This window comes from Lepisosteus platostomus, chromosome 7, assembly GCF_059453375.1.
Source record: "Lepisosteus platostomus isolate fLepPlt1 chromosome 7, fLepPlt1.hap1, whole genome shotgun sequence".
Classification (NCBI taxonomy): Eukaryota; Metazoa; Chordata; class Actinopteri; order Semionotiformes; family Lepisosteidae; genus Lepisosteus; species Lepisosteus platostomus.
The window spans coordinates 33,373,213-33,388,326 of NC_142617.1; the positions used below are offsets into that span (position 1 = coordinate 33,373,213).

The 15,114-nt window shown below is 49.7% G+C and overlaps 1 protein-coding gene across 2 annotated transcripts; it reads right to left on the reverse strand.

Annotated features, from left to right (window-relative positions):
• Nucleotides 1–1,228: 1,228 nt before the first annotated feature.
• Nucleotides 1,229–9,413, reverse strand: tuba5 (tubulin alpha 5). 2 transcript variants are annotated; one of them, XM_088639914.1, is made up of 5 exons: nucleotides 9,226–9,413; nucleotides 5,609–5,834; nucleotides 3,441–3,589; nucleotides 2,239–2,919; nucleotides 1,229–1,693 (listed from the first exon to the last, which is right to left on the reverse strand). In XM_088639914.1, exons 1-5 carry the CDS (start codon nucleotides 9,226–9,228, stop codon nucleotides 1,400–1,402), a joined length of 1,353 nt encoding a protein of 450 aa, XP_088496040.1. In that variant the 5' UTR covers nucleotides 9,229–9,413; the 3' UTR covers nucleotides 1,229–1,399. The 2 variants fall into 2 exon arrangements, with proteins under 2 accessions (XP_088496040.1, XP_088496041.1); XM_088639915.1 differs by lacking the exon at nucleotides 5,609–5,834 and adding an exon at nucleotides 5,318–5,540 and having other exon boundaries at nucleotides 9,226–9,412.
• Between the last annotated feature and the right edge of the window lie 5,701 nt (nucleotides 9,414–15,114).

Sequence of the window (15,114 nt, forward strand, 5' to 3'; positions counted from 1 at the left end):
CTGCATATGGCCGATGCCAGGAAATTGTTGCATGAAAACGTCAGAGAGATGGCACCCACGAGTCTCAGATCCCGAGATCCCAATCACGTGGCGGGCTCTCCGTTGTCGGTCCAAGTTGTCAGAACCCCGATGTTGCGGGTCCGTGTGTGATCACCACATCCTGAGGCCAAGGCCTCAGTTGCATTTGACCGAATGTCACCTTTACCACAGGAAAGGAGCCTCCAGGGAGTTGTGCAGCGTTTTCCGCTAGAATATGCTACTATCATTACCGACGAAGCCCTGTTGCTGCGGTGCGGTTGTAATGTTTAGCAAGTTTGCACACTCCACGTACACCGGTGCGAATAGTAAGTTCCGGTTTGGGAAAGGGGGGCCGAGCTTCGAATTATGTTTGCTCTGCTCCCTGCTCTCGTATTCTGAAACCTTTTATCGGCGGAAAGAAAAAACAACCTTTACAGCTTGTTAATCTCGCATCCAAAGTCGTCGCGAGTTTCAGGCGTCAGTGGGACACTCGAAGCACGTTCCGTGCAGCCAGTATCCAGACATTCATCCGTAGTGGATAACGCAACTTAAAATCCCACCGTTAGTCTCCTGCCACCTCATCGAGAATCCGGAAAAAGGCAGTTCACGGTTGTACACGACCTTCATACAGCGATTACGTAAATCCACACAGCCGATGGTTGACGGCCTCTCCTCAGGAGAAAACGCATTCAAAAAACGGGAACTCATCCTTCCCATTGCAAGAGCGTGGGGGTAGTTCACACCGCAATTCAACAGGACAGACTTTTAGAGTAACTACGCCACAGTCCCCTGAACTGTAGTGTTGAGGCAATATCCACCTCCCCCCCCCCATTCACCCGGTTTAAGGATTTTTCGAGCTTTGTGATGAACAAAAGTCGATCCAGTCAGTTCAAGAGTGGATACTCAGCTGTTGACTTGTGCATCAATTAAAAGAGGATTTAATAACGGAAACTGCACAAATTCTCCTTCCTGTGGAGATGAGCCAGACTGCTGTGCTCCAAGCCCAGCTCAGTCACCACTGGACTGATTGCAATGAAAATCGCATCAGTTCCAGTTTGCCAGACTTAAAAGTTTTACAATTGGTGGAATACAGGCTGCTGGAATACTGGTCACTAGTGGGGCTAGTGGACAGACCCCTTATCCACATACAAAACCCCAAACCAGACTCGCCCCCCTTCACTCTGGCATTAAAAACGGAACAGCTCAGATCGATGTTACAAGATGACTTTATTCAGCAGCTGCAAAAACACAAATATCGGGACGAAACGGTCAAAGGACGCTCTGGAGACAGGCTCGAGAGGGGACACAGCAGGGAGAAGGAAGTGCTCGTCGTGATGTTGGAGGTCCTGCGCTCGGGGAGGGGTTCTCGGGCTGTGCCAGCTCAGTACTCCTCCCCCTCCTCCTCGCCCTCCACCGAGTCCGTGCCCACCTCCTCGTAGTCCTTCTCCAGCGCCGCCAGGTCCTCCCTGGCCTCGGAGAACTCGCCCTCCTCCATGCCCTCGCCCACGTACCAGTGCACGAAGGCGCGCTTGGCGTACATCAGGTCGAACTTGTGGTCCAGGCGGGCCCAGGCCTCAGCGATGGCGGTGGTGTTGCTCAGCATGCACACGGCCCTCTGCACCTTGGCCAGGTCGCCCCCGGGCACCACCGTGGGGGGCTGGTAGTTGATGCCCACCTAGGAGACAAGAGGGGGTGAGCCTCTTTGGATCTGATCACTCACACCTGCAGCGCGCTCTCGTGAGAGGTTTGAGGGTGGAGCAAGCTGCCCAGCCACGATGTGGAAGCCAACAGCTTGGCTTCACAAGACTAGAGAAGATCAGTTAACTACCAAGTACCAGACAGGCTTGGATGGGTGGGCATCACCCATGGCAAGTGAGGGACGGGTTCAGCCTTTGCTTTGAAACCCGAGGAGCAAAGACTACACACTTCTGAGAGGGGTTTAGCCATCCGTGTCCTAACTACTTCTTCCAATTCAGGCTCACAGAGGGGCTGGAAACTGTCCTTGGCAAGCAACGGGCACAAGGAATAAACTCCGGATGGGATGCCAGTCCACTGCAGGGCAGGGGCACAGACAGCCTGCCAGTACATCTTTGAACTATGGGAGGAAACCAGTGTACCCAGAGGAAACCATGCGAACTCCACAGACAGTACCCCAGTGCCTGGCAGTGGTTATTCGGGGCAGCTGGAAGACTTATCAGGAAGAGCAGGTGCAGCACTTACCTTGAAGCCGGTGGGGCACCAGTCCACAAACTGGATGCTGCGCTTGGTCTTGATGGCGGCAATGGCAGCGTTGACGTCCTTGGGCACCACGTCCCCCCGGTACAGCATGCAGCAGGCCATGTACTTGCCGTGGCGGGGGTCACACTTCACCATCTGGTTGGAGGGCTCAAAGCAGGCGTTGGTGATCTCGGAGACGGACAGCTGCTCGTGGTAGGCCTTCTCGGCCGAGATGATGGGCGAGTAGGTGACCAGGGGGAAGTGGATGCGGGGGTAGGGCACCAGATTGGTCTGGAACTCCGTCAGGTCCACGTTGAGGGCGCCGTCGAAGCGCAGGGAGGCGGTGATGGAGGACACGATCTGGCCGATGAGCCGGTTGAGGTTGGTGTAGGTGGGCCGCTCGATGTCCAGGTTGCGGCGGCAGATGTCGTAGATGGCCTCGTTGTCCACCATGAAGGCGCAGTCCGAGTGCTCCAGCGTGGTGTGGGTGGTCAGGATGGAGTTGTAGGGTTCCACCACAGCCGTGGACACCTGGGGGGCCGGGTAGATGGCGAACTCCAGCTTGGACTTCTTGCCGTAGTCCACCGAGAGGCGCTCCATCAGCAGGGAGGTGAAGCCCGAGCCGGTGCCGCCGCCGAAGCTGTGGAAGATGAGGAAGCCCTGCAGGCCGGTGCACTGGTCCGACTGGGGAGAAAGAGACTGTGTGGGTGAACGTGCCCGAGCTTCGGCCCTGCCTCAGGCATGGTGGTGGAGTAACAAGAGCCCCAGGCCTCCTCCTCTTCCTCCTGCTCCCTTCCCCTGGCCTGCAGCTCCAAGACAAGCCCTGGGCCAGTCGAGACTCGTGCCCTGCCAGGCCCATTAAAGTCAAACCCAGCTTGGCTCGCTTCTGCTGAAACTCTCCCAATGCAAAGAACCAGAAACCAGTCTCATGTATGAGAGGGGCTCAAGAATTCTACACAAAAAAAACAGCACTTGCATGTGGAATGTGTGCACTCTTGACTAGTCAATGAAGCAAACCACATTCCTAAACTCAAAGCTTAGTTAGCTCTGGCTGCAGGACAGGCTAACGTGGAAGGTGGCTAGCCCGTCCCAGAACATGGGTTACACTCCACCGGGAGAGCCAATGCCCCAAGAGTGTTGTAGTTGACATCCCCCTGCCCATACTTGCAAAACAGTCTGTCCCCACTCCTCTGGGCTTTACTCACTAGCTTGCGGACACGCTCCAGCACTAGGTCGATGATCTCTTTCCCCACAGTGTAGTGCCCACGGGCATAGTTGTTGGCAGCATCCTCCTTCCCAGAGATGAGCTGCTCAGGGTGGAAAAGTTGCCGGTATGTCCCAGTCCTGACCTCATCTAGGATGGGGGGGAAAAAAAAAAAAAAAAAGTTACAACCTCCTCAGCAACTTCAGTGCATCTTCACAATCCCATGCTGCACTGCTCTGACACCACTGCTCTGCAATGTCTTTTCACAGGAGAACAGGATTACAGGTACATTTCCCCAATCTTCTAGGCAGTGGCAAAGAGGATCAAACCCTCAGCACGTCAAAAAAGTTTATTAACTGAATCAGCCTGTGGAGGCTGATCTCATGGGCTGCCTCCTCTTGCACAACAGGGACACTTGTCATCCGTGACAAAATCCTCTCTGGAAAGACGGCAGTCATTCACGGAACTTGGAAACCTGTTCTTTGTGGGAGACAGTGCAAGCTTTCAGCAGGAAACACAACATGTCTTGGCAGTGTCTGCCAAGGTTTAAAAGGCACTTCGGTAAATGTTTGAGGATTACAGACTGTTCTATAGGCAGACAGTTTAGCAATCATGAGGTTAAACCAACATCAGGTCTCCAAATCCTGCTTTGCTTGAAAGTTTTTGCTGGTACTTTCTCCTAATTTGGAGAAACAAAATAAATACTTTAAGGTCCTGCAGTAAAGCACACTGCAAGCTACATTATAAATGAGGCATGTGCATACTAATGAGAATTTGATGCAAAGAGCTGGATTTTCAGGAGAGCTGATCAGAAGAGACCAAGCAGATGCAAGTGGGGTTCAGAACCAGAAATGACTGCCCCAGCCTTGTTCCGCAACATTACAGAGGTGAAACAAGCCCATCAAGAAGAGTCCCAGCCCCTTAGTCCAATCCACAGGGACCTGTCTATTAACCCCACACTTGGAGGTCTGAGGTGGGCTGCTCAAAGTAAGAGTATTTCATGCAGTTACCCCTCCTTCCATTGGCAATACTGAAATTAAGTACATGCACTGCCTGGATTGCTGCTACCTTTTATTAAAAAAAAACATGGCAGCTTCTTCCAAGCCACATTTTAGGTAAGCAGAAAACAGCACGAAAGTAGTAATGAATATTTGATTACGAGTCCAGCATGAAGGACTTTGGGGGCGGGGGCAGAAGTCTTATCTACAGGGAGAGATTTTATCAAGTCATCCACTAGCTGCTGTTTGTAGGCGTCAGATGAAGCTCTTTGAGCTGCTGCGTGTTACAGTAATGTACAGAGACGGGGACGGCCCTCAGGAGTCACTGTACAGACTGTTCTTTGTTCCAGTGGAACGGAGGGCAAATCGCTGGACAGGCCTGTAAATGCACAATATGCGCAAACAAGCTCCATACAAGCTTGAATAAAAAAAATGCAACACAAATCAATTGGAGCCAAATGCATTTATAATTTAACTAGGCAATTAGGTATTGGTTTAGTCACCAAGAAAGGCATCTGAATCATTTTAAGACTGATTAACACATTTTGTTTGTGTGCCACTACACAGGGAGGACCCCTAAAAAAACAGGGTAGGATTTCAATTTAAAGACCACAGCTCTGCTTTCAAGTCTGTAATTAGTCAGCTAAGCAGGGCTGGGGGGGGGGGGGGGGGGGGGGCAATTTCAAATCCAAATGGTCACCCCCAATCAGCTATTTTAAAATAAAAGTAGTTTTCAGCTGGAAAAAGCGATGCTCGCTCAAGCCTGCTCACCCCCTACCCAGGCCTGAGCCCACCACCCAAGCAACACCGTCCCAGGACTCCTGGGACCTCCCCCCCCCCCCGCCCACCCCCCAGTCCTCCCTGTCCCCAGCAGACTCACCAATGACCGCAGGCTCCAGGTCCACAAACACAGCGCGGGGCACATGCTTTCCCGAGCCCGTCTCGCTGAAGAAAGTGTTAAAGGAGTCATCCCCGCCACCAATGGTCTTGTCGCTCGGCATATTGCCGTCGGGCTGGATGCCATGCTCCAGGCAGTACAGCTCCCAGCATGCATTGCCAATCTGCACGCCCGCCTGGCCCACGTGGATGGAGATGCACTCGCGCTACACAAGCACACGCGGCGGCGCAGGACAGAGAGAAACAAGACAGGGGCGTTAGGCCGGGTCCTTACCAACCACTGTCGGCTCCAGGTCCACGAATATGGCCCTGGGGACGTGGCGGCCCGAGCTGGTGTTGTTGAAGAAGGTGTTGAAGGGGTCCCGACGGGAGCTGACCATCTCGGCCCCCTCCTGCACCACGCCGTCGGGCCCCACCCCGTGCTCCAGGCAGTACAGCTCCCAGCATGCATTGCCAATCTGCACCCCCGCCTGGCCCACGTGGATGGAGATGCACTCTCGCTGCGGGCCGAGAGCAACAGCATCATAACACCGCCACAGCGCCTCCAGCTGGCGTAGCCACAGCACTGCAACAGCAAGTGCACCTATGGCTTCCACACCCTGGGGCTGCGAGTGGCTGGATGCCGTAATATCAATCCGTGGGAAATAAAAGACACTTCATACTTCCTGCACGGCTGAAGTCTATATCTCAAGAGCAGTTTAGTTCAGTCTTTCCAGTACTAGGGAAAACTGATAAGTAATTCAGCTCAAAAACAGCGTTTAAAAGGGATAATTTATGAGGTATTCTAAAGGCCAAGGAACTAAAATTGGGGGGGGAAAAAAAATCCAAATTCAAGAACACACCTTAAAGAAAAAGCCAGGAGGAGAAAACCGCTTCAAATGGCTGAAGTGTGGGAGTCGCAGACTGAGCTCTTGCCAATATTGACAAGTTCAGGATGCTGAAAGCACAGTATTGAGTAACACCAAATATCTGTTTGAGCACGATTTTGCTACAAGGCTAAAGCCACATTAAAAACCAGTTTACATTGAAGCTCGTTGATTCTCTACTCTGAGCTGTATGGCAAGTGCTCTGTAGATGTCATTTATTATAATGAAGCTCCAAAGGCAGGGCAACGACCACAAGCAGCACCAAAAAAAGAAAAAAAATAATTTGTAAGTCAGAGCTGTGACCAATCTTAACCCACAACTCCAAGTATTCTCCTCCATGATCGGATTAAGTGCACTAATCGCACTTGCAAGTCAGATCAGGAAGCCAAGAGAATTCCTCACTCCAACACCGATTTCGACACTTAAATGGGTTTGCTGAAAATTTTTCCATTTGGAAAGCAGGCACGGCCTTTCGCAATTTGAATACCCCAAATTCCTGTCCTCATGCTAAATAGGGCGTGTCAGCACAGGTGTGCTTCTGGAAGGGAGATTTTGCACCCCAATATCAAGCAGGCTTGCGCCCTGTACTCCTACACGACGCTGGACAGTGTCGGTGAAGGGCCTGGCCCGAGACTGTCAAACTACAAGTTCTCTCTTCGCCCGACCCCTGAATGAATGTCCTCTTTACAGGCCTGGCTACCTTAATGGGCAACTGGTTTTACATTAAAGTGCTGCAGGGTTGCAAGTTAGGTCTGGGTAAACTGCTTTAATCCGTGTGAGAACATGGCTCAGGTGAAGTTTTTTCTGGCAGCTCCTTAACGAGGGAGGCAGCCTGTTGCCAAGGTCAGTGGGGAGTGGGGCCTTCGGTTTCCGAGCTCCAACAACAACCTTCAAAGCTGAACTGGACCGGGGCTTCTGGGAAGTCGCAGGCAGCAGTCCAGCGAGAGAGCACTAGCCCGTTTCCTACTCCGAAAAGCAAGGTTAGGTCTCCCGTCACAGGGCTACAGACAATGGTGGCTGTGGTGCAGTTTCCTGTACACCTCCAGACAGGAAATAAGGCCGAGCTGAAAGCGTTCTGCGAAGTGTGGCGTGCGCAGACGTCCACACCAGTCTCCAATGAGAAAGCCCCCTGCGTCATGTCAGACATTATATGCGAACTCACCAGCAGGCTTCCATGTTAAGTGGACTCTTGAAAAGTCATTTAAAACTAACTTGTGCATTGGGGGCCAGCTTCTCCAACGGGCTGCCAGCACTCGGCGGAACAGCCAAACGGAGGGGGCTGGCCAAGGCGAGCGAGTCCGCTGGCGTTCAGGAAAAACTGGCACCGAACTCCGGATTTTCCTTCCAGAGGGAATCAACCAGCAGCCCAGCCAATCTGCTCCAGTACAGCAGATTCAACCTGTGCCTTCTACTTGGACATCAAACCTGATTACTATGATCTTGAGAGGATAAGAAGGGATAGCTTCTGACCAGCTGTGCACCAACTACTACCATCTACACAAGTGCTTGTTCCACCAAACCTGACTTAAGAGTATCAACTCCATCTTGTAGAAATCAACCTTCTGATCTCCAAACAACGGATTATTAGATTTTGGTTACGTGGAAAGCCTCTACTTGCTAAACCTTTCCTCATATCCGCCTAAACAATCCGTTTACCACATTTTAGAAGCGTCGCTAGAGAGAAGGTATACAGAAACCCGACATTGTAGAGCTCCGAGGACGTACTCGTCGTCCTTTTAACAAAGGAGGTAGCTTTAGAAACGTGAAGAATTGGGCCAGATCTACAGGAAAACGACTAAAGGAAGTTCGTTTTGATGCACCAAGCCGTCAGACCGGCGGGTAAAACCCACCTAGAGAAGGCAGCTGGCGGTGCTAGTCAGCCTCCAGATCTGTGAAACCCGACACGTCTGTGTTCAGACACCGCCTTATACAGAAGGCGTGGGGGGAGGGAGAGAGACCGTAGAGCAAAGTCGCGTTTGCGCTCACAGATGAGCCATCAATCACTCGCAGGTGAAGCAATGAGATCCCACAGCTCCAACATGGGTGGTCGGCGTAGGACGGGTCTTATTTTATTAGACGTCCCGTTCCATCCTGCGTCCTGCTCCTACAAATCCCAGCCCCCGATGTTGGACTTGCGACTTGCTCGGAACAGCAACCACTTATCAAGACACTTTGCGACACGTTTCGGCCTCATCTGAGCCAGCTATTCGCCTGTTCCGGAGAAAGGGGCGACACGCTTCCAGCAGAAGGAGCGCCCCAGTCTCTAAATCTCCGACAACACTTTCCTAACGATCGCTCATCGACAATCCGCCACTTTTTAGTGCTCAGAGCAAGAAAGTCGGGCCAATCTGTGCAGTTTCACAAAGAACGTGTGGCGGGAATCCTCCACCCTCACCAGGCCACAAGTTACAGCGTCGTCTAAAGATCGCTGTACGCAAAATCCATATACCCTGGTGTCAGGGAACGGACTTTGATCGAGCACTTGAAACGCACCCGGAAAAGATCTTTACCCCCCCAGGAATCGTCTTCGCTGCACCCAGATCTCCCTCCTAAGGCCCCCCGCGTCCACTACACCCAAGACAAGAGACAAGTGCTGGCTCCTTAGGCAGATCCCACACACCCCAGCGATGGAGATCTTATAACAATCCTTCCCTGCAGTACTTAAAAAAAAAAAGTTACAAAAGCTCTTTTGACGCACCAAAAAACGCTTCCGCGAATTTGACTGAATCATCATTGCATAATCCGTAACGCTAAGGAACACTGACCCGACCGTGCTAGTCCCTTTCCATTTCAGAGACGTGCTGAACTACGCTCATTTTATCAAAATAAGAAAAAAAACATCTCCCCCCTCTAAAGCGGGCAGCTATTGCCGACGAACGTAACAGCAACAAGTTCTGCCCGTTTCAGTCTCGCATTGTAACTCTGGGAGCGCAAACTGCAACATGTTCAACTTTGGCGCCTTTCGGGAACGAGAACTATCAAACGTGTGCGGTCGAAAAACAGACATACAAATAAAGTTACTTACCATTGCTTCTTTGGTTGTGTCTTAAAAGCAAAAGTTGTGGGAAATAAAAAAAGTGCACGGGTTTTCCCAAAAAAACTATTTACAGACCGCTTTTTTTAGGTCTAGAGGCTGCAGGTTTTTTTCTTAGCTCCGTTGACTACAGACGCGCTACGGGTCTCCGCCAACACAGCAATGTCAGGGCATCGAGGGGATGTTCATTTTATACCGAGCGTGTAGCACGGCGGCTCGACAGCGCTGGGTTTTCATTGGCGAGTCCTCAAGTCAATCTCCGCATGCTAGGGGGTTTTATTGGGTGAAGAACCCGTACAACCAGCGAACCAGTGTCGGTATTGGTTAAACCGGTGCTGTAACCTCTATCCCAGAGCCGGGGTGAGCAGCGCCTTGCAGAAACGCATTTAAAACTCCTTTTAAAAGCCTCTTTAAACGGCACTCGCGCACATTAAAGTCCGGGTCGACTACTCCACTGAAGCCTATAATGGTTTAATTTAATTCTGAATGGTGGGATACTTTGTGCTTTTATGGACGGGAAGAGGGGGGGCACTTTCAACAATTCAAACTTATTTTTGAAATACGTAGGGCTCGAGTTCGCCAATCACCATGAGGTATTTTCTAAAATAACACTTCCCTAACCGGTTTGATCAGTAATGTGTTCTAACTTGAAGTCGCCGCAGAGATGGAGATGGATATGTAAAAATGCAGCTCTGCCTCTCCTAAATCAAGTGGAAATGGAAATGTGATGGAAATACGGTCAATGCATTTGGGAAAGAAATGGAAAATGCAACTTTAGGAGTAAAACACATTTCATTGCTTATATATAATCCATCCACAGACTCTCTGACAATCATAAGAGGCTTATACCACAATAGCTGTGCATTTTAGTGAATCAGATATATAGAAAACTAGTTCAGCTCCACAGCCGAAACGTTTCCTGTCTTCTCTTTTCAGCATGGAATAAACCTATTTCTTGTTCCTATTGTATATAAAAAACTATATTTCTAGATTTCTCTATATATATTTACTTGATGTAGAGAAAATTATTTGCACAAAATCATTTTAGGGCCGTTCTTCAATGCGGACTACCTCATCACGGCATGATACTAACCAGCATACAGGCAACCAGATAATAATAATAATAATAATAATAATTGCTTACACTTATATAGCGCTTTTTCTGGACACTCCACTCAAAGCGCTTTACAGGTAATGGGGACTCCCCTCCGCCACCACCAATGTGCAGCATCCACCTGGATGATGCGACGGCAGCCATAGTGCGCCAGAACGCTCACCACACATCAGCTATCAGTGGGGAGGAGAGCAGAGTAATGAAGCCAATTCACAGAGGGGGATTGTTAGGAGGCCATGATTGATAACAGCCGATGGGGAAATTTGGCCAGGATGCCGGGGTTACACCCCTACTCTTTTCGAGAAACACCCTGGGATTTTTAATGACCACAGAGAGTCAGGACCTCGGTTTTACGTCTCATCCGAAGGACGGCGCCTGTTTACAGTATAGTGTCCCCGTCACTACACTGGGGCATTAGGACCCACATGAACCGCAGGGTGAGCGCCCCCTGCTGGCCCCCCTAACACCTCTTCCAGCAGCAACCTTAGTTTTTCCCAGGAGGTCTCCCATCCAGGTACTGACCAGGCTCACACCTGCTTAGCTTCAGTGGGTTGCCAGTTGTGAGTTGCAGGGTGATATGGCTGCCAGCCATATTTCAAATATTCAGCCAGATATTTCAAATATTTCGGAATTTGTCTTTTCACATACCCCAACTTGCTCTCCATCAGACACACAGACAAGGAGAGAAGCTTGGGGTATGTGAAAAGACAAATTCCGAATACAAGAAATTGTAAATGGCCAATAAAGTGATCTTATCTTAATGAATTATAAGTAATACAATGATAATACCACTGCACACATTAAGTCTAGGAGAATTATTCTAACGATATGAACTTTTATATGGAATTTTGGTTTTCGGCATTATAACATTACAGCCGTTTGTACGGCGCCCCTGGAGCAGCTGCGGTTAAGGGCCTTGCTCAGAGGTCCAATGGAGTAGGATCTCTGCCAGCTGCAGGATATGACCCAGCAACCTTCCAGCCACAGGCACCGATCCTTAGCCACAGAGCCACCACACCGGCCTAAGTGTTGTATATATTTATACAACACTTATTCCCCACAGCAGACCACATGGAGGGGTGAGACATTGCCTTACCTGAGAAATTAAGAGGTGACTTCAGGACAGCCAGATTGTACAGACCCAGAGGACATTTAACCAGGACAGCACTGTCAACACAGCTATTCTTACAGATCCTGGACAGAGCTCAGAACATACAAACTCCACACCGATAGCACTCCAGGTCCAGATTTGAACCTGTGCTGCCCCCTATGAGTTATGTTATGACCAGAGTTAACCAGTGTACCAGTATTGCCTGGGTAGGCCAGAAGGCAGGGGGTCCTCAGCCTGTCCACTTGCAGTCCAGGGAGCCTGTGATCTGGCAGTGTTGTCAGTGACAGCAGATTCACTTATCTAGTCTGTGAAAACGCCCTTATCAAAGCAGCTATCAAGACAGCGCTGAACAATTCTCATGCACCCGAGATGGTAGTAAAAGATAAAAGAAAATAAAGGAACAGAATCAAGTTCCGTCACTTTATTTGGTGAAATAAGATTAGAAAAACGCCAAATCCAATGAAGGGACTGGACAAAAATATGCCAGACTTTTTTTACACGGATGAACGTGATGGTGTAATCCCTGTCTGGGTGTAAAAAGAAAGTTGTGAAATGCATGTGTTCATTGATTAATTGCTTAATGAAATACACAGCAAATATAAAAGAATGGGCTCCAGGGTTAGTCAGGCAAGCTGTTGTGAAACAACACATGTCAATACACATTTTGTCCATTTCACAACTAATCTGACAGCCCTCAATATTAGAACAGTCCACGTTTTGACTCACAGAAAATCTCAAGAAAACTTTCAATTCCAGAAGAAGTGGCCCTAATGTCTGGGCCTTGACATTATTCTCTTCCCACAAGTTCAGATACCCCAGCTGTGGCCTGACCTCAGTCCAGAACAGATCAGGTGTCTGAGGTAGTGCTACATGGTAGCATCTCTTACACAGACAGACATTAGATGTGATTTATTCAAGGGCAAGACCCATACAATCAACAGGAGTAAAGGGAACTTTGTATATACAACGCACTTCATAATAACTTGTTTGTTTTGCTGTCCGATGAGGATGGTTGGATATTGTGGGGGGCTGGAACGTCCATCCATTTTCCAACCACTTCTTCCAATACAGGGTCATGGGAGAGCCTGAGCCTATCCTGGCAAGCAACTGGCACAAGGCAGGATACACCTTAGACAGGATGCCAGGTCATCACAGGGCACACACAGACACACACACACAGACTCACAACAGGTCCAGTCTTCCCAGAAGCTAATGAACCTATCAGTATTTCTTTGGACTGCAGGAAGAAACCAGAGCACCCAGAGGACCACGGGGAGAACATGCAAACTCTACACACATACCCAGGTCTGAAATTAAACCCGGGGCCCCAGCATTGCAAGGCAGCAATGCCAACCACTGTGGCACCCTGGTGCCTGGTCTGGAACCCTCTGTCAGTACTGCTCTGGAACAGGATTCCTTTGGATTCTTCAGAAATCAACACACAGCAGCTATGAACGCAAGATGAGCTAAAGGCACTCGTCTTGTTTACACCTGCTCTTCTGCTCTGAAGAGACGTTTACTTGTCAAGAGCAGCTGCTGAACAGGCAGGGATGTGAGATTGGCACCCTGGGAGAGAGTTCAGGCAAATATTTCCCAACCCATGGAGTTTATTTAGCAGTCTGTTACTGCCCCTGAAACTTTTATTTGGCTTGGCGTGTGTGGTGTTTAAACTGGTACTCCAGCCTGCTTTTGCTTAGGATCAATTAACATACACTGTGTGAACGAATATCTAAACAAAGCCTGGGTGGTAATGGATGGTATCCGTTGCTCAGCCGAATGGAAAAAATGCAACTCCCTGCCATCTTCAGCTGTGGAGTACAGCGGTTTCATTGTCTTTTATAAGTAAGGGATCACCTCGAAAAAGGGGCTCTCAGACAGCTCGCCAGTCTGAAATCTTACTTACAGACCAATCCAGCTGCAGGTTTTGAGAAAGATGTGGAATCTCATGCTCCCTACTGCATTTTCCAGGCCTGTGTGATGACTGCGTTTGCTCGTTCAGAAAAATTGAATTTCAGACAAAGGGATTGAACACACCGTAAGCACAGGTTTTTTTCATCTCCTACTTTATCTATAGGAGGTGAACAGGTGAAACTCCAGTAGAATCCAGGAGAAATGAGACCTGCAGACGGCACAGTGGTTAACATCTGGTTTCCTCCCAGTCTTAAGACATAATGGTAGGTTGTCTTCTGGGAAAAGTGGCCCTGGTGTGAGTGTCTGTCTGTGCCCTCGAATGGACTGGGGTCCCATTCAGGGTGTTTCCCACCTTGGACCCGTTGCTTGCCAGGATAGGCTCCAGCTTGCCTATGATCCTGTCCTCGATACAGTGGTTAGAAAACTGATGGATGTTGTAAACTCCACAGAGACTGACAGGAGCTCTAGGCCCAGCCTGAAGGCGGTGAATCTTTTGTCGAGTCCTCAGGAATTCAGGAAGTCATTGGCTATTTGCTGGACAGCAGAGAAATCCCTGAGCTCGACTTGTGTTGGGAGCAAGAGCCTGTACTGCAGCCCCCAGTTGCCCTGTCTTGACACAGGTTTTCCTACCAGTCCAGACACTGCTATACCATTTAAAGAAAGTTTATGACACTTTTACCGAACAGGCTGTATACTGGGACGCCATGCATTTGTCCCATCAATCATATACACCTGTATGCTTACATTGTGAAGAGCTGCTGTACGTACGGTGGCTCACTAAGTACAAACAAGAAGTGATTTTACACTTCTGCACACTCAGCCTACCCCCGGCTGTGCCTGTCAGCTCCGGCATCAGACTGGACGCTCTTTCTCCTGCCTCTCCTGCAACAAAGACCCTTTGTTTCAATGGTCTGAGCCTAACACAATACTACAGCCACAATACTGACACAGCTGTTAATCACAGGTCTTTAGAATAGAAACACCCCTTCCACAGGCACACACCTCTTTTCAGAACCTAAAATAACAGTATGGTATGTGGCTTTTACAAGAGTCAGACTGGGGTCCCGTTCATGCTTTGAGCTAGCTGGTGAGATTATAAAGACAAATGTGGTTTGTAAATACTAGCCTGTGATGAGCGAGTCAGCAGACAAGACTGTTCCGTTTCAAGAATGGCACATGGTGACACGTCTTATTCCAACTCAGGGTATAACAACGAGCAGCGGGTCCAGAGTCTGGTCTGTTACTCCTCTTCGGGCTTTGGGAACTGTTGGCCGTGCCGATGAAGACAACTGCCACAGCAAACAATCTCGGCAAAACTGGCAAAGGGTGCCCTACAGGCACAGCAAGAGGAGAGCGGGGCGGCGAGTTCGACGCCGGGGAGGGACACTGGGCATGTGAGCCGCATCTGTGCTTTATCAGCCTGGCTGAGTCCCTCGCCTTGACAGTAACTTAAACAGCAAAGGAAAAACACGTACATACCTGCTAGCTAGAGACACTGCGCAGAGCAGCCTGTCCGATTAAAACACAGGAACAACACATCCAAGATCAACCAAGGAGAGCCAGCTGAAACAGAAGAATACACATCCCACACAGAACAGACTCAAGTCCCCCCACTGTGCACGAAGGCTATTAGAGTTTCACTGGCAACAAAGGACGAGGAGAGAAGGGCACTCTGTCCACCTAACAAGACCTTCTGAAAGACTCCCGTCCAGCAGGCATTCAGAAGCGTTTGGATATTTTGTGG

Bases quoted from the DNA above. Each gene is read 5' to 3' on its own strand.
- tuba5 (XM_088639914.1), bottom strand. The intron at 2,920-3,440 runs GTGAGTAAAGCC...CTTTCTCCCCAG, and splicing joins TGGAGCGTGTCCGCAAGCTA to TCGGACCAGTGCACCGGCCT. The intron at 1,694-2,238 runs GTAAGTGCTGCA...CTTGTCTCCTAG, and splicing joins GGTGCCCCACCGGCTTCAAG to GTGGGCATCAACTACCAGCC.